Below are 20,009 nucleotides of genomic sequence, written 5' to 3'. Positions count from 1 at the left end.
AAAAGAATAAATGGACACAAATCAGATGTCAAGAATTGTAACATTCATAAACCAGTCGGAGAACACTTCAATCTCTCTGGTCACGCGATCACAGACATGAAGGTCGCTATCTTAAAACAAAAAAACTTCAAATCCAGACTCCAGCGAGAAACTGCTGAATTGGAATTCATTTGCAAATTGGATACTATTAATTTAGGCTTAAATAGAGACTTGGAGTGGCTAAGTCATTATGCAAGGTAGCCTGTTTCCTCTTGTTTTTTCCTACCCCCCCCCCCCCCCCAGATGTTCTGGTTTAACTTGGATTTTAACTTGAAGAGTGGTCAGTTTGGATGAGCTATTACCAGCAGGAGAGTGAGTTTGTGTGTGTATGGGGGTGGGGGGATGTGAGAACCTGGATTTATGCAGGAAATAGCCCAGCTTGATTGTCATGCACATTGTGTAAAGAGTTGTCACTTTGGATGGGCTATCACCAGCAGGAGAGTGAATTTGTGTGGGGGGGTGGAGGGTGAGAAAACCTGGATTTGTGCTGGAAATCACTTTAGATAAGCTATTACCAGCAGGACAGTGGGGTGGGAATAGGTATTGTTTCATATTCTCTGTGTATATATAAAGCCTGCTGCAGTTTCCACGATATGCATCTGAGGAAGTGAGCTGTAGCTCACGAAAGCTTATGCTCTAATAAATTGGTTAGTCTCTAAGGTGCCACAAGTCCTCCTTTTCTTTTTGTCTGTATATAATATCTGCTGCAGTTTCCACGGTATGCATCCGATGAAGTGAGCTGTAGCTCATGAAAGCTCATGCTCAAATAAATTGGTTAGTCTCTAAGGTGCCACAAGTACTCCTTTTCTTTCTGGGGCAGAAGGTAATTCCTAATCATCTCAAGGAAACAAAAAAACCATGTAGCCAAACTGGAGTCTGTCACTGACTAAATAAAGTAAAACTGAGTAATAAAACAGGGTGAGGTTTATTAGAGCATCTGTCCTTGTGGTGATTTGTCAGAACAGACTAGAATTTTAGCTACAGTGAACTCTAGCGTTTTTATTTAAAAGAGAACGAAGAAATTCTACAGAGCACTTGAGTCCTGCTCAGACATAGAGACTGCATGGTCACATCAGGGATCTCATTGTGCTGTGAGCCTGGGAATCTGAAGCTGCTGGATAAGATATCAGATAGTGAGTGGATGCAGAGAGGACATCCCCTGTGTGAAGTTGTGTAGGATGTCACAGGGTGTTGAATATCTAGCTTGGTTACAAGAATAGAAACAGGATGACGTGCTGAGTGTACTACAGAAAGGAGCTTTGTGCGTGGGCGGCGGTTTGAGGCTGGTAAAGCAGGTCGTTAGTGTGCTAGTCCATCCCATCTCCCAGGATTTGTTGCACTAAAAAGACTACTTGGTGCTAGTGACCGCATCAGCAGGGGAGCAGCTGAACAGGTACTGAGCATGGTTTAGCTGCAAGTACAGACAAGGGTAAGCCATGTTCAGTACAGGTTCAGCTATACCCATTGCTGACACCTGTTGTCATCAACAGAGAGCTGTTCTAGTGTAGACAAGCTCTCGGAGAGAGATGTGCTTTCTTCCTAAGTAATGTAGTGAGAGAGAACATTTATTGGGGCCCTTTTCTGTAGCAAATATCCTTTTATTAATTTCTGCAAAAGCTTTCTAAAATATGCAACTACTGGGTATTTGAAAGGAACATGAAGGACTGAATTTTCAAAGGAGACTGCAAGAGGTAAAATTGCATTTGTGTGCCCATAGGCACGTCTGTACATTTACCCATCTGTGTGTGGTGCAAATGAAGATTTTTGTGGCCATTTGGTACTGAAACATACGATTTTTTTTTTCCAGGTACATTTGTAGTCATTTTTTAAAAAATAGATCAACATTGTTTCTGGTCAGATGTAGCTCTAGCTCTGTGATTCTGTCAAGCAGCCTTCTTGATGCGTATCTTTTAGGACCAAAGTCATAAACTTAATTATAAGAAAATTAGCTACATTTTTTGTTGTACAAATAACTGTGGGCCATATTCTGTGTCCTCTTATTTGTGCTAAGTTGTACCTTACTCCATAAATAATTCCATTGAAATCAGTGAGGCCACTTGCAGACTGAGGTACAACTCTACCCGAGTGGAGATGTCCGAATCTGTCTTGACGTTACAAAAATCGGTCATTTGCTAGTAAACAGAATTCACTAAGTTGCTGCCAGAAATGTGAAGTGCTTCCCCCTTATTTTTTAAAAAGGTGAGGAAGAATGTCAAGAACTAACCGAGTAATCTGTTCAGAAAGTATCTTATGATTTTATCTGGTAATGGTGAGCTTCACCTGAGTTACTTTGAGTATGGGAGTTATGATATATTAATGCTGAAACTGACTCTGCAGCATACCAGCAAGTTCTAAAATACTGTCTTTGGAACTTCACCCTGGTTTATATCAGAGCTGCACAAGCTTCTACACATTGGTCCAGACTGCAAGAGTAATGTGCAGCATTTGGAATGTACATAGCATTGTGCCCTTGCTAAGCATCATCCTATAAATAGAAAGTCTGATGAAATGGTTCCAGCCTTACTGCATCCAAGGTCAGGGGGTTGGTTGTTTTTTTTGTTTTGTTTTGTTTTTTTCTCGGGGTGGGGGTGGGGAGAGGGAGAAAGAGGTTGAAAGTAAGGAGACGAAATAAAAGCAAAGAGAACAGGCCATGGAGAATGAGGGAAAAGTTAAAATAAAAGCCCCACCTTTGTTGACTTAACTAGAGCTGCTTGCATCAGAGGCCTAGTCTGCTATGTCAGAAACTTCCCATTGTATACAAGGGAAGTCTCTCTTCAGCCTTGTGCTTTGTGCAGATTTTGCACAGTGTAGTATTGTAATGTGCAGCTTTTGTACTAACCCTTACATAAGCAAACTTGTCAGGCTCTTGCTCTGTGTTCACACCACATTGAATCTGGGTTGAAAAAAATGGAGTTGTCTTGTTGGAAGAGTAGAGAATGGGAGAAGGCATGTATTATACATCTGTGACTGTAGCTGAGTAGATTCTCTGGGATCTTTGGGAGACAGCAGCCGTGGTCAGAGAGCTGCCACTATTCCATCACTCTGTCTACCAGCAACTGGAAGAGATTAGAGCAGCTGTTTGACATCATTTCTCAGGGCTGTGGGTAGGGAGGGAGGGGAGGGAAGGGGGTTGTCCAGAAAGGAGTTGAATGTCTGGAACCGGGTGGGGCTAAAAAAGAGCATAAACCAATTCATTCTCCTTCCGTCCCATCTCTCCCTGGAAGAGAAGGCAAGAGAAGTAAAATGTGAACAATGAAATCCTTTCAAGAAGGAATGTCTGTCACTTGATAAGAACTTTACAAACGAAATTGAAAATTTTAAATTTAAAAAACTTCTTTCGGGAGGTAAGGGGGAAATTATTACAGCATTCTCCACAGTTGAAACGATCAGTGATAGAACTGTGATTCCCTTGCTGTCCTTTCCCCACCTATGCGTTTGGAGTAAGAAGTTAGATTACACCTTCTCATCTATCTCCCCCCCCTTTGCCTCCCATAACCTCCCTACCTTGTTCCACTATCCTTGTAAAATGCCAGCACAGTATTTTGCATTGGTCCTTAAAGATGGCATTAATCCTAAGGACGATGTGAACTAGAAAACAGAGGAATGCCATATGGATTCAAACTTAATGCTGACACATTGGGAATTCAAGTGTGAGGAGCTGGATGATTTATTAGTGTAGCTTTGTGTTAAAGGATTCTGTCATAGACTGTTTTTTATAGCTAGTTTTAATTTATTCTGTTTGTGACAGTCACTTAAAATATTGGCTAGAAAAGGACAAAATTGGTATGGAAAAAATGTTCATGCATTTTCAAAATCTGCTTTATAGATTCATAGATATTTAGGTCTCCTCCTGCATAACGCAGGCCACAAAATTTCACCCACCGCTCCTCCAAAAAAAAACCTCACACCTATATCTGTGCTATTGAAGTCCTCACATCGTAGTTTAAAGACTTCAAGGAGCAGAGAATCCTCCAGCAAGTGACCCGTGCCCCATGCTACAGAGGAAGGTGAAAAACCTCCAGAGCCTCTTCCAATCTCCCCTGGAGGAAAATTCCTTCCCGACCCCAAATATGGCAATCAGCTAAACCCTGAGCATATGGGCAAGATTCGTCAGCCAGATACTACAGAAAATTCTTTCCTGGGTAACTCTGATCTCACCCCATCTAATAGCACCCATCACAGGCCATTGGGCCTATTTACCATGAATATTTGATTACCAAAACCATGTTATCCCATCATACCATCTTCTCCATAAACTTATTGAGTTTAATCTTAAAGCCAGATAGATCGTTTGCCCCCACTGCTTCCCTTGGAAGGCTATTCCAAAACTTCACTCCTCTGATACTTAAAAAGCTTCATCTAATTTCTAGTCTTTCTTTAAATGGAGACTGGAAACTAATATAGCTTTTGTTTGCTTCCATTCTTGCACAACAGCCTTGTTTTGATCCACACAGCTCTGAAAATTTTACATTTTAGTCATCTAAAAGCTTATGCTTCTGGAACATTTAAACATTCTTTTTATCTAGGTCTTTTATGTAAAGCAGAGGCTAGTATTTATTTTAATTTCTCAGTCACAGAATGGTAGAGGTATAATAATTTAGAATTTGAAAGACATTGACTACTGAAATCTAAAATTGTAAGAGAGTTCAAATTAGGTGTCTGCTATTTGCCTGTACAGTCTTTTACTTAAAAATTACAGTGAACTACACATACAGGTGATTCTGCATCTTGTTTTAAAGGAGTCATTCCATTCTTTAAAAAAAGTTATTTACATTGCTGACAAACTAGAATTGGCCCAGAGAATAAGATAATGACTAGTTACCTGCTTATGTAAACCTCTCTTGCATATGTACTTTAGTCATAGGTGCTGCACATTTTGGCTTGCCTCATGAACAAGGTACCCAGAGTTGACTACTTCTCAAAAGGACCTTAAAGTGTTTTTAATGTTTCCACATCAGCATTCTCCTTTAAATGGTACATTTTATTCCTCACCTTTGTAAATTTAGGGCTTGTTTACATTAAGATAATTTGCACCAGTGTGACTACTCTTGCAAACCTGTACTATAATAATGTAGAGGTGATGCATTGGCCCAAAAATGGGGATTAAGCTCCAAGTCAACCCCACTTTACAGTGGTGTTTCACATCTACAGTAGTGGTTGGCACCCGTAACTTCTGGAGCCTGTTTTTCCCCTCTCTCACTTTTTACACCAAAGTAAAGTGAGTATAAAATGCTACCAGATCAGAATGTGAATGTTTTCGCCCGCTTGGCATGGACCTGAAGGACAGCACAGGGTGCAAGGAGATTGAAAGTGAGGCCCATTATGAAACAGTCACAGGTGCACTGCAAATATTCTTTTTTTTTGTTCGCTTAGTTGCCTGTAGTTCAGGGGTTCTCATGACCCTTCAGGGGGTCGCAAGGTAGTTCCATGGGGGGTCGCAAGCTGCCCGCTCCATGGGCTGGCGGCCCTAATCCCCATTAAATTACATTTACTCCCCCTCATTTTTAATTTATATGGGGGGGGGGTCGCACTCAGAGGCTTGCTGTGTGAAAGGGGTCACGAATACAAAAAGTTTGAGAACCACTGCTCTAGTTGGAGAAATATTCAATTGCAGAGATAAAGTTCACTTTGCATTCCTATTTATAGAAAATGACAGCAAATGTTAGGAAATTCTAAAACAATTCCAGCCTACATCAAGTACAGCTGGAAACCTGTTTTGCAAGTACAATATCTTTACCTTCTTCAGATGTTCAGGTGTCACTCTACTAAAATCCTTTGTGGACTTCTATCTGTGTTTTACGTAATCATCCCATCCTTATTTGACTTGGCAATGGACATGGGGCATACTTGTTAGTTTGTAATGGGTTCACTGTGTAATGAATTGTAATGGGTTCACTGTAATTCACTGTGACTGAAGTATTGCCGTATGTTTCAAATGCTTTATTTGATGTGTCTTTTTTCATACTCTTTCCAAAGCCGTTAAGCACAGATGAAAAAAAGTTAAGCATTCTCCTAAGCTATTTTCTTTGCTTCTTAGGAATATGGTTTTCAGCTAGAAAGATTGTATTTGTATGTGGTTTTTCATTTAAAAGATGAAAGATAATGCTGTCCATAAAGCAAGAAGATAAAGGCCTGGCTTCCTAAATTAAACAAATAAAATAAAATAAGTTAAAAAAAAAACAACACATTTACAATGTGGTGTATTGTCAAGCATGACAACTTATTTTAAAATGGAATAATATGAAGATATTTAGTATGTTGTTGACCATTCACTGGTATAATATGAAACTCCCCTTATCAGTTACAATATAAAGTATAGCAATATCTGTATGTCTTTGTCATAGAGTTGGCATTCGTTTGTACAGCTGTGGTGCCATTGCATTGAAAGGTAAATTAATTGTACACAAAGAGCTCAGAGGTCCTTGGCACTTAATGAAAAAGTGTTGGGCAAAATGACTATACATTGACTCTGTAATGAAGACTGACAAGCCCAAGTGAGGTTTGCAAATCCTGGGAGACCTTAAGAGCCTACAGCTCTGTCTGCATTGCTCTGCATCAAGAATGGATTTACAATGACCTCCATTGTCCTTGGAGAGCATTTTAGAAACAAGGTGCCAAGAGTTAGCTGGGAGGCATTAGGATTGGCCTGTTGGAGTTAAGTGTCTCTGGCTGATAGAGGCTGTTCCAAAAGTTTCTGGGTGATGACTTTTCATGCCGGTTTTATTTCAGCTTTCTAAGTTGAAGCCATGTCAACAGGTGTTGAGTGTGAGACAGAATTTTTATTCACTACACTGTGCAATTTAAATCCTGAGATCGATCCTCTCTGATTCACTGCCTGAACCTTGGTACCTGTCTGTGAGATGGAGGAGTCTGAACCCCAAGAGAATCTAATCTGTGTGTTGCCTCTGAGAGAGGAGAGCAGGACATGCCTTTGTCTCCACTGTGTTGACTGTCTCACACAGCTCCAATACTTCTTTAAGATGTTCAGTCAAGGGGCAGTGATTTATACATCCTAGGGCCCAGCATAGCAATGGCAGTATTACCTAGAGCTGGTCATGAAATTTTTGTCAAAACATTTAATGAACAAAAAGGGTTTTCCAACCAAATCAAAAATCACTTGACTTTTTTCTTTCCTCTTTCTCTCCCCATCCAGCGCGGGGAAGAAGGAAGGGAACAAAAAAAATCCAAATTTTTTTCCTACATTTTTCTCCTTTTAAAGTTTAACGGAGAACACTTGCCATTTTTCAACCAGGTCTCTTGCCAACCTGAGGCAAGACTAGCAAATCCTTAAGACTGTAGATGGCGTAAGAGCACAGACAGCTATCGGGACTCTGCTCAAAGAAAGAATCTTGAGTATTGTTTCTGACGAGACCTCTGAAACCTAACAAGGACAGCATAAAGGCAGCCAGTATAGATCACACACAGAGTGGGCATAAGATGCTAGGACTGCGGTGCATCATTGAGATGTCAGCCTGAACTGGCTGTTAGCACTCCCTACAGAACTCTTATGTTCTGTCCAGATGCTGTGGTACTGTAGGAGACAAAGCTGCTCCATTAGCTGTGCTGTCTGTCAGATATGTTAAGTGGAGACAAGACCCTTTTATTCCTATTTAGTTTGTTCAGGTGGAAGTTAAAGAATGTATGGCACCATTTGAAAATACTAAAAGGGAGCTCTATACTCTCTGTTTCCTGCCTCTCAATAAAACAGATTTTAATGCCCAGAGCTGTGTCAGAGCTATTGCAGAGTGCACGATAGCTGCCATGTTTGTCTCCAGGCACATCTTTTACCTGTATTTAACTCATCCCTTTATAAAATGTGCTTTAGGATATATTGCATCTGAAAGGTTAGAGTGTATAGAAAACAAAATTTACTTCTATCAAATTTATGTGTTTGTGGCTTTGATCTATGAGTGGAGTCTATTTGCATTACCACAGTACAAACAAATAATAAGACATAGCAGAATGAACTTTCTGATCAAAGTAGCTAGGTTATATTGCAAGCCATGGAACCTTATGTAATAATACATACAATACTTTAAAGTTTATTCCTCTGTTCTGGCACCATGGAAAGTTACTGATGACACTATTTGCTTTCATGTTTGACATGTCATCTTTTCTAAGAGTTTATGCCTCTATGTTTATATGAGTTCTTTTGGTAATTATTTAACCCTTGACGCACTCCTTCCCATGTGGTCTCACACATGGGGTTTGTTGGGTGTTTTGTTTTTTAAAAAGAAAGGACAAAGCTTTACATCATAGAATAACAGGTATCACAGGCCTAGTAACAAAACAGCTGCAAATTATGATATTGAGAACTCTAACACATTGGTATTTCTCTAGCATGACCAAAGGCTGTCATCACATTTAGCAGAGCCCTTGAAGTAAACAATTGCTTTGTAAATGTGTATGATTCCATATTTAATTGAATGCAGACAGTATGCTGGCAGTAATTATTAAGGTAATATGCAAGTGAACTGACAGTGGAGATAAAGCAGATTAAAGCTCAAGAGCATAATATTCATGTCCTATCCTTCTACACAGCATGATAACAAAAGCAGTGTTACATATACTTCACACTCGTTTCTTTCAGCACTTGGGGAACATGAGGTCAGCTACTTTGTGGGTGACTTGGTTATCTCTTTGTTTTCAGAGAAGAATTTAAAAAACAAGGTTCCATGAAAGTTTGTAAAGTGATAAAAAGAGTAGCAATGGCAGTGAGTTAGGGGTCAGGACAGAAGGGGACTGTTTCAGGACTTTGTCAGAGAAGCTCTTTCCAATTGCAGGATGTTTTCTCACCTTGAAGACCGTTATTGTGCTTTCAGTAAAACTGCCATGCATTTAGGTAAGGCGTAGCAGAAGTCAGGTTAGAAGATTAGCTAGTGATGATTTTTATTTTTTTACACTTTTTATTAATGGGACTCTGCAGTACTAGTAATAGTGGATGTCAAAAAAATTCTTCTTATGAGCAGTTTAAGGGAAAAATGACTTGAACACTGTTTTGTGGGTAAGTCTCTTATTGCAGAAAACCTCACTCTGGAGCACAGCATGGCAGGAATGCAAGAAATAGGGTTTAATGTGCAAATATTGCTAATAAAATTTCCACTGGCAGAGTTTAAATTACTGTTGTTCATTGGCATTTGCTTCTGTGAAAAGGACATCTTAATGCAAAGTTGACAGTATAGTGGCAAGGTACTGCTGATGGAAGTGATCTGTCTTTGTCTGAATTCAGTGTGAATGTTTTGCTTACTATTTACAGTGTTGAGATTTGAATTCTTCTTTATGGTATAAATCTAGGATACCAGATATTTAATCAAGTTCTTTACACTTGATCTTGGCATGTTGTCTAAATGTTGCTGCATTCTGAAAACCTTGAATTTTAAATGTGACATTTATAGTGCAAGTCAGCTTTGTGCAAATATTGTTTGGTGTGGGTATGGTATCAAAATGTGTTCGCTACTGCATCAGTCTTTGGGATACATTGACTATGAGAGTTGTGTGTATATAATATAAGACTTTTGAATCTGCTTCAGATGCTTTTTTCCAAAGAGGTTATACTCTAATGTAAAAGAAAGTGTGAGGTAGTGGTGTTACTTTAGGAAAACCAATGAAAGTATCCGCAAAAAGAAAAGGAGGACTTGTGGCACCTTAGAGACTAACCAATTTATTTGAGCATAAGCTTTTGTGAACTACAGCTACTCTGAAACAATGGAAGTGTGACAATGAAGTGGAGTGTAAAATAGTTTCTGCTATTTTATACATAGAAGTTTGTTGATAGGGTCAGTAGAAATTCTGTAATACAGTGAACAATAATTAAAAAGGTTTCAGAGTAGCAGCCGTGTTAGTCTGTATTCGCAAAAAGAAAAGGAGTGTGGTACCTTAGAGACTAACACATTTATTTGAGCATAAGCTAATTAAAAAGCCTATCGGTATATGATCTCTGGTGCTTGCTGACTTCAGTTTGACTTCTCATCCCTTCCTTCTCCACCGCTATGATTTTATGATGATTGTAGCACTTGAGTCCCAGAATTTGTACTTAAACTAAACAACATAAAGCTATCAAAGTAGATTGTTTGAGACAATGGGAACAGTGTCAGCATGCTGCGGTCCCAGTCTCTCTTCATTGTCTGTTAACATGTGACATTCGGGTTACATGTGCTGCATTCTTTGAACTTCCTGTGAACTTACTGTACTAGCCAGAAGCTGGTAGAAAGTGATCAGGATTAAAAACTGTCCTATTTGTGTTACTAGGCATTTTATGGGACACAACTTTATTTATTGTTACCAAGTTGTTAGTATGACAGAAAAGATGACCATTCTCCTTACACTTAAAATCACTCCGTGACTTTTTACTCTGTTCCTTTTCTTTCCAGGTGTGACACTTGTTGTATTACCTTTCGCACTCATCGGGGTTTGCTGCGTCATAATGCAGTTATTCACAAGCAGCTTCCAAGAGACCCATTGGGAAAGCCTTTCATTCAGAACAATCCTTCAATTCCAGCGGGCTTCCACGATTTGGGATTCACAGACTTCTCCTGTAGGAAATTCCCCCACATTTCTCAGGTATTCTATATCCCTAGCTCTGAAAATCGCAGCTATGCTTATCTGTTGAATTAATTGAAGGATTTTGTATTGGGTAATGCAGGGACTAGCTGTAGAATATTTTGTGGAAAGCTATAGAACATATTCAACCTTGTTAGATTCCACAATTTTCTTTTCGGTGTTAGCTCTCAAGTGGCGTCTTGTGTGGTGCCTTTTAGGTTAGTTTGCTAAAGGCTTTTTATAATATTTTTTTAAAGGAAAACTTTTTGGGCTGTTAAAAACTAATCTCCGCTCCTCCTCACAGTCCCCCAAACAAAAAATTAGTTTTGTTCCACATTTAAAATACCTATAAAAGACACATGGTGGAGGCAGGAATACGTGATGGGTTTTGCTCAGCTCTTTATATGTACATTTTGGTGTGGTATAGAGGTTTTATCAGTTTGTGAAATTTATATTACTTGTGCATGGTGACGCCTTGGGTGAGGTTAGACAGGTCCCCCAAATGTTTGCCTATAAAATCTTTACGCTACCCCCATACCTGCATAAATTCTGAACGTATTACAGAATTTACAGAAAAAAGCATTTTGTAAGTATTTTTGAGTTGTAAAATTTTGCACTAGAAATCTTGTTTATATCCCTCTACTTGCAGAGCCCACCTGCCTTAATTACCATGAGTCCAAATGTAGAGGGCTCACAAGGAGAAGAAAATTAAAATTAACAAATTTACAGTGCCTCTCAAAAAAAGACCTGAAATACATTTTTGTATACTGAAGGGTCCTGACTTAAAAGTCTAATACTTCAGGATCATCCAGGTCCAGTGAGTGCCCCATTAAGAAGCTGGTAATCTCTCCTTCTCAGTGGGATTAATCTCTGTTTTCTAGCTCTGGCAGGTTGCAAGATATTAGACCAGGGTGGGCAAACTACGGGCCGCATCCGGCCTGCGAGCTGTTTTAAGCCGGCCCGTGAGCCACACCATGCGGCTAGGCCCTGCTCCAGCGCTCTGACCGGGGTGCTGGGTTGGGGCTGCACCATGCGGTTCAGCCCCGCTCCTGTGCTGCGGCCAGGGTGCTTGGTCAGGGTCGCAGCACGCAGCTCAGCCCCGATCCGACCAGGGTGCAGGGTCGGGGGCCATACCATGCAGCTCCTGGAAGCCGCGGCATGGCCCCGCTCCAGCTCCTACACGCTCCAATGGGAGCTGCAGGGATAGTGCCTGCGGATGGGGCAGCGTGCAGACCCACCTGGCCACGCCTCTGCATAGGAGCTGGAGAAGGGATATGCCACTGCTTCCGGGAGCCTCTTGAGGTAAGTGCCACTCAGAGTCTGCACCCCTTGAGCCTTTCCCCATGCTCCAACTCCCTGCCCCAGCCCTGATTCCCCTCCTGCTCTCCAAACCCCTCAATCCCAACTCGGAGTACCCTCTTGCACCCCAAACCTCTCATTCCCACCCCTGGGCCCGCACCTCAACCCCAATTTTGTGAGCATTCATGGCTCGCCATACAATTTCTGTTCCCTGATGTGGCCCTCAGAACAAAAAGTTTGCCCACCCCTGTACTAGACCTAAATTCTGTCACTGGCGCAGGACTGTGTATAGCTATCCCAGTCTGCATCTCAGAGTGATATGGTTTTTATGAAGGAATTCCACATTCAGAAAAGAAGGGAACATTTTTGGCAGGTTGATTTTTTTATTATTTTTATTACTAAATTGCTCAGAAGTTTGAAAAGTTAGAATTTGTCCTGGAAGGGCTGGATTAGTAGGCAGAAAGCAGATGATGTAGTCATAGGTTCCTATGAATGCAATTTATCACGTAATTATCACCACTACATGTATAAGATATTTTATATATATATATACGCACATGGTTTTAGGTATGGATAGTGTATGTAAAAATGTAATATAATTATTCTCCAGGATTCTGCACAGGATTTACCTTTCTTTAAAGGGAGATGAATTGTAGGGCGTTAACATGTTGTCTTTTTAGAAACATCATTTTGCTATCCCTGCCTGTCTGAGTTGTAAACCCTGGAGGATACCAGAATAAACAAAAATGTAGATTCTGTAAACATAGTGTCTGGTGGCAGCTTAAAGACTAACCAATTTATTTGAGCATAAGTTTTCGTGGGTAAAAACCTCACTTCTTCAGATGCATGGAGTGAAAGTTACAGATGCAGACATACTGACACATGAAGAGAAGGGAGTTAGTTACCTCACAAGTGGAGAACCAGCTTTGCCTCTCCTGGAATTGACACCTCCTCATCTCTTGTTGGGAGTGGACTACATCCACCCTGATCAAATTGGCCTTGTCAACACTGGTTCTCCACTTGTGAGGTAACTCCCTTCTCTTCATGTGTCAGTATATTTATGTCTGCATCTGTAACTTTCACTCCATGTATCTGAAGAAGTGAGGTTTTTACCCACGAAAGCTTATGCTCAAATAAATCTGTTAGTCTTTAAGGTGCCACCAGACTCCTTGTTGTTTTTGTGGATACAAACTAACACAGCTACCCTTGATACTTGTAAACATAGTGCTAGCCCTCTGTTTAAAAATGATGTCCTGGAATAAACCTGGCATGTATAAAACAATGGTGGACAAACTTTGCCTCACACGGCCAATACTAGCAACATGAGAGGACCCTGAGGGCTACGATTAATTCACACATACCTTAATAGAAGTATGCATGAATTTAAATATGTTCCCCTTTGAGGTGTTTTACAATAAATTTACATAAACTTCACTTGCTGTAAACCTCTCTCCTCTTGTTTGTCCCCCTTCCCCTTTTTAAATTTCTCTGTTTTGTTAATAAAATTACTTGTTAACTTCTGATGGATATTATTTGATTGTTTATATAAAGGGATATTTTGTGTAAAAAATAATAATAATCTTCATGTTCTGAAAAAGGTTAGTTTACACTGGAAAAGAAGAAAGTTTTGCCATAAAATTTGCTATCTCTTGAGGGGGGAGAAGTGAAATTTGTTTTCTTTTTCTGCAGAAACATAAGGCTTGTTTGATATTTGGGTTTTCTAATTCAAATACTAGGTCAGTTACATTATTTTGTGGCTATCTTGTAGGTCTGGTGTGAAACGAATCTACGAAGATGCATCAGTGAATTTCATCGGTTTATTTGCGAGACATGTAACAAGGCATTCCCCATGCATTCGGCACTCAAACTGCACACAGAAACCCATATGGTTGATCAGGGAAAAGAAAAGCACAAACCGCAGATGAAGACCCCAGCTGGTGAGAATCCAGACCAGAAAGTCTACATGGCGTCCTTGGGCCTACAGCACACCAAAGACATCAAGCCTGTCAAACAGGAGGAGGTTATGCAAGATGAGGTCCAAGAAATGCAGCTTAGAACACTGAAGAGTAACCTACCTCAGGAACCTGGCAGCACTAGCCTGCTGAACATGTCTGCTCTGGAAGCTGCTTCCATGGGAGGTTCTTTTTCGGTCCTTCCACCTACAAAAGAGAACATGAAGCTCCTATCGCTGCAGCCTTTCCAGAAGGGCTTTATCATTCAGCCCGACAGCAGTATTGTGGTCAAACCCATCTCCAGCGAGTCTGCTATCGAACTGGCTGACATTCAGCAGATCTTGAAGATGGCTTCTTCAGCTCCTCCTCAGATAAGTCTTCCGCCGCTTTCTAAGGCACCTGCTGTCCCCGTACAGTCTATTTTCAAGCATATGCCTCCACTGAAGCCAAAGCCCTTGGTGGCTCCTCGAACAGTTGTAGCGACCTCTACGCCACCTCCACTGATCAGTGCACAGCAGGCCTCGCCTGGGTGCGTCAGTCCAAGCCTTCCCCCGCCATCACTGAGGCTGATCAAAAACTCCGTGGAGTCCGCTTCCAGGGCTCACCTTACACAGTCCAAATCAGGAAACCAATCCAGTCCTTCTTCACAGTTATTCCCTCAGCCCAAGACAGAGCCACTGAGTCAGCACGAAATGAAAACCCAGCTGGAACAAGATAGTATCATAGAAGCCCTGTTGCCTTTGAGTATGGAAGCCAAGATCAAGCAAGAGGTCACAGAAGGGGACCTCAAGGCCATCATTGCGGGGGCAGCAAACAAGAAAGCGCCAGCAATGAGGAAAGTCTTGTACCCGTGTCGCTTCTGCGACCAGGTGTTTGCCTTCTCTGGTGTCTTGAGGGCTCACATTCGCTCTCACTTGGGCATCTCCCCTTACCAGTGCAACATCTGCGAATACATTGCAGCTGACAAGGCAGCACTGATTCGGCACCTGCGGACGCACAGTGGAGAGAGGCCGTACATCTGTAAAATTTGCCACTACCCTTTCACAGTGAAAGCCAACTGTGAGAGGCACCTGCGCAAAAAGCACCTCAAAGTGACCAGGAAGGACATAGAAAAGAACATTGAGTATGTCACCAGCAATGCGGCGGAGATGGTGGATGCTTTCTGCTCCCCTGACACAGTGTGCAAATTCTGCGGTGAGGACCTCAAGCATTATCGCGCCCTGCGCATACACATGAGGACTCACAGCGGCTGCCAGAAGAAGAAGCCGTTTGAGTGCAAAGAGTGCGGAACTGCCTTCTCAGCCAAGCGAAACTGCATTCACCATATCCTCAAGCAACACTTACACGTGCAAGAGAGGGAGATAGAGAACTACATCCTGGTAGTGGACTGCAGTCCTCAGGAGAACCAGCAAGACCCTCCACTACTGGAGGACAGCACTTACATGGACCACAAGTCCATCACGTCTTTCCTGGAATCGCAGAATGGCTTTTTGCGGGGGGCACCTTCTCATGTTCCAATCAAACTTGAACCTGCAAATAATTTCCCGATGGACTTTGACGAGCCTTTAGACTTCTCGCAAAAGAACAAAAACTTAAGCACAGTGCAAGTAAAGCAGGAGAACCTGTTTGGCACCTCTTCCTTGTCTCACTATGACTGTTCCATGGAGCCCATAGACCTGTCGATTCCCAAAGCCCTCAAGAAGGATAAAGATGAAGTCCAGAGTGAAGCCAAGAAACAAGACCAAGTTTCTGGGAATAGCGACAAGCTCTATAACTGTCAGCAGTGCCCTCTGGCCTTCAGTGCCAATGGTAACGTGGAGAAAAATGGAGCCCTCAAACATTCCCACCCATCGAAGGGTCCCTTGCATTTGACTGTCCCAATCATTTCCCCAGCTCTTCTCGGCAACCCTGGCTTGCTGCGACCCTTGAGGCCTAAACCACCACCTCTTTTGCCAAAGCCTCCGGTAACTAAAGAGCTGCCACCTCTGGCTTCCATTGCCCAGATCATTTCATCTGTGTCTTCTGCTCCTGCTTTGCTGAAAACAGAGGTAACAGACTCCAGTCCCAAGGCAGCCAGCAGCTCCGCTGGTTCTGATAAATCAGGGAACTCCAAACCAAAAGCGACAATCACGATGGCTATCCAGAAAGATTCCAGCCTTCCCAGTGACCTTACTCAGAAGTCATACAATCCAAATGTTACAGAGAAGTCTCCTGTTGCTGATGCTGGATTGGCTAAGAAAAGAGGTAGGAAGAAAGGAACAAAAAACAAGCCTAAAGCGAGCAGCGGTGTGGACCTGGAGTCAAGCGGGGAGTTTGCTAGCATAGAGAAGATGCTAGCTACCACAGACACTAATAAATTTAGTCCATTTCTGCAGTCCACTGATGATTTCAAAGAGGAAGCTGACAGAAATGGAACAAGTGAAGATGAGAAAGAAACTGCCGATGATAAGCTGCTGAGAGGAAAGAGGAATGCTTACTCAAACTGCCTGCAAAAAATCACCTGTCCTTATTGTCCCCGAGTCTTTCCTTGGGCGAGTTCCCTGCAGCGCCACATGCTCACTCACACAGGTAAGAGAGCCTCATGCTGTAATGGCTAGGTTGTAGTCACTGAGCTTATTTTACCCTAAAAGAGACACTCTAACTTCTTGGGAGACTCAGCACGCCATGTTAGCTGGAGGGAGGGGAGGGAAGGGTATCATTCATTCATTCTTCTCCCCCTGTTTATAGTCTGAATAGTTTTGCTCTTTGTTTTGTGACTTCTCAACCATTCCCATTATTTTGGGGTATGAAAACACAACATTCTACTATGGTGTTTCTCAATAATATTGTAACTCGCCTAACTTCTGTAAGCATGGACATTGAGGGGTAAATTTTGCTCTCCTCTGTGAAGTGCAACTCTGGCACAAATCAGGTTATGTCTACGCTGTGAGCTCGGGGTGTGATTCTGTGTGCACATACTCGCATTAGCTCGAGCATAAATAGCCGTATATTCGTGGGAGTAGCAGCAGAGGAAGAGTTGAGCCACGTACATACCCAGGCAGTTTGTCCTCGGCACAGCTCAGTTGTGCCTCTGCTAGCTCAATGAGAGTTAGTGCGAGTATGTGTACACAAGCCAGGGAATCACGCCCCTAGTTCACAGTGTAGTTGTAAGCCTCAGTTGACATCAGTGGAGTTCCTCTGTTGTGCTTAGCAAGAGAATTTGCCCTCTAGTTTTCAATTATTCTAACTTTATTCTGAAGATGAGTTTATGTATCGAACAGTTGTGTTTGTTGATTATTTGTTTGGGTGCCTTTCTTCATTAGCGGCTTGTCAGCTTTAGTAAATATATAAGGACATTTTAAAACTGAGAGCAAATAAATGTAAAACTCTATAACAGAACAAGATCGTAGGAACCTCCATGCTGGATCAAAGAAATGGTCCCTCTAGTTTAGTATTGGTTGCTCATGGTGGTTAGTACCCCGCGCTTCCGAGGAAGATACAAGAAACATCACAATGATCAGCTGTGTAATAACCTGCACCACAGGGGATGTTTCTTCCTAACTCCAGACATGTAGGAGGCTGGCTTATGCCCTGAAGCAAGACTTACTGTATATTCCTTGGAACTTTTTCTCAATATTGTGTTGCTGCGTAAATAACATTAAACTTTTATATTCGAAGGGCATTATGAGGAGACTGATCTGTTTGTTTTTCACTTTAAAACAAATAAATAATGCTGTAGTGAATGCTGCATTGCTTTTTACTTTCCCTTTTCAACTAGCATTGCAGCAGAGCAATGGGTAGACTCTCATCCTGTGTACAGAGAGAAGCAAAGCTGTAGTCTTGGACCTCTAGTCTCTCTTTCATTTTATTTAAAGAGGAGAAATAGCAGTTTAAGCTCTCAGCATTTGCTTTTATGTTGAGGAAATCCTGACATCAAGAAGAATAAGAGTAACAGGCATTTGTAAGCAATGTTCTCTCCTGTGGGAATTCTCTATATTAACCAGGTAGGGTTGATTCATAAAGGAGTTTACTGCTTGTAAAGACTGTAGGGAAGTTAACCTCCATTTTGAAAAGAATACAAAATATAATAGCTTACTGTGTCTCTAATGAAGAGAGAAAACGGAAGAGCTGGAAAAAGTTAGTTAAGCAATTTAAAGGGACTCTGACCCATAGAGCAGTCCCTGTTACAGACCACTTTGGGTGACATGAGCATGTAACTTGCAGAACACCCATTCAACAGTAAAGCTATTATTTTCTGCCTTGTACAGAACAGATTGCTTTCTCTCGCTAAATACACAGCTTGTTTTCAGTGGTAAGGGGCGTTTGAGGTCTCTCTTAATCATCATCTAAATCAGTGCTACTCAAAGTGGTGGTCCACGGACCGGTGCCGGTCTGCAAGCCATCGGCTGCTGGTCTGCGCGCACATTGGGAAAAAAAAAAATGCCGGTCCCCCACGTCAGATAGCTTGAGAAGCACTGTTCTAAATCACCACCCTCTAAAGCAGGAAATGCATCCAGTGTGTGAGGCAGAAGACTGTGTGTCTTCTCTTGGAGTTTGCTCTGCTTACAGCTGTCAATGACTAGCAACCAAAGTACCTGCCCTGGTCAGACACCTAGTGTAGACAGAGGAAACCACAATAAACCATGATGTGCACTGGTGGAACTTACCTTAACTCCAAGCTGGGGATGAGCTCCATCAGTTCATATAGCAGCTTTGCTTGTCTACCCTAGGGACTTGCACCAGTACAGCTAATTTGTGGCTGGCCACTGAGAGCGTAAAGTGGTGCAGCTCCCCAGCATAGGCAAAGAACATAAGAACAGCCAGACTGGGTCAGACCAATGGTCCATCTAGCCCAGTATCCTCCTTCTTGCTGAGCGGCCACTCTGCTGATGGCATCACTTACAGTGATTGTTACTATCTATTCAGATTCATCCTGGTACGCTCTGTCCTTGTCTACACGGAGTTTTTTAACAGTGACGCTGGTGTAGTGCTGGCACACACCCTTCGTGTCAATGTGGTTTGCCTATGTAAACTATGACTAGTGCACTAGTGCAGTTTAGCCTGGGTCACGGTAGCACGCTAACCCTATACTCAGGGTTTTGCACCAGTGCAACAAAATTGACGGGTGAAAACTCTAGTGTAGACAAGGCCTCGGAGACTAAACCAAATGACTGAAGAGGAGTGCGATATGAAGGCCCGTGAAGTACTGGTCAGGAAAGCAGACGTGAATAACAAAAACAAGCTATAAATATTTTGAAATATTAATGGGACCCTCTGTCGTAGGTGTGACCACATAGAAAAAATTGTTGGGAGCCAGGTATAGTAGATACAATATTGCTGGGTGCCAGAGAGGTAGGTATGATAGTAAAAGCTGTGCGATGGGAATTTTTGAGGGGGACAGCTTCAGGTTAGTAGAAGGTTTGGGAAAAGATTGTTTCCCCAAACCCCTTTCGCAGATCAGAACTCCTTAATGTGTTGGGTAGCTCAGGTTAAACTTCAGAGCAAGTCAAAAAACATTCAGTCTATTTAGCCTTCTTGTAATGAAAACTATGAATATTTTATTCAGTTAGCTATGCGTTTCCTGACTTGGGACAGTGGTGGAGGAGACACTTAAAGGTTTTGGCCTCAACAGATCTGAAGGAGTTAGGGGGAAATCTTGGAACTGTATTCTCACTTGCAAGGCCTACAGTCCTGGCTTTTGCCACTCACCACATCCATGTCCTCAAATCTTCCTATATTTCTGTAATAAGCTGTTGTGAAACAAATAATAGAGATTGATTTAGTAGGGGAAGTGGTGAATAACCTCTCCCCATCTGTTGTTAATCTGTGTTGTTCCATTGTTTAAATTATCCAGTTAGCTTAGCAAATGAGTATCCTAATGAGGAAAAGCTCCACCATTTCAAGCATTAAATTGGGCTTCACGTGCCAACATTAAGCAAGGGTGTTATACAAATGTGAAAAAGTTAAAATATATGTCTCTTATGCTTGTTAATAGTGGGGGTATTTCTTCCAAGGAGGATCAGAATATGTTTTTCATTTTTAAAAGGTGGTTCCCTTCTGCCCCCTCTATTTTAAAAAAAATAACTAAACACAGTCTGTGCTTCTTGCCATCCCATCCCATGCATGCTGGCCCCTTCCTCTTTGATACTGCCGGAGCACCATCACATCTTCATTGCTGGTGCCTTGCCCCATCATTAAGTT

General features: G+C 41.9%; 1 protein-coding gene across 7 annotated transcripts in view; it reads left to right on the top strand.

Annotated features, from left to right (window-relative positions):
• Nucleotides 1-20,009, top strand: part of RREB1 (ras responsive element binding protein 1) — a 144,238-nt gene that overhangs the window by 107,314 nt on the left and 16,915 nt on the right. For all 7 annotated transcript variants that reach the window (XM_084618191.1, XM_084618196.1, XM_084618190.1 and 4 more), the window contains 2 exons: nt 10,410-10,599; nt 13,646-16,397. In XM_084618191.1, coding sequence (XP_084474317.1) covers nt 10,410-10,599; nt 13,646-16,397 — 2,942 coding nt within the window. The remainder of the gene's footprint in view (nt 1-10,409; nt 10,600-13,645; nt 16,398-20,009) is intronic.

The sequence above is a fragment of the Lepidochelys olivacea genome, assembly GCF_965140295.1.
Source record: "Lepidochelys olivacea isolate rLepOli2 genome assembly, chromosome: 2".
Lineage (NCBI taxonomy): Eukaryota > Metazoa > Chordata > Testudines > Cheloniidae > Lepidochelys > Lepidochelys olivacea.
This window is presented reverse-complemented; position numbering and strand designations above follow the sequence as displayed.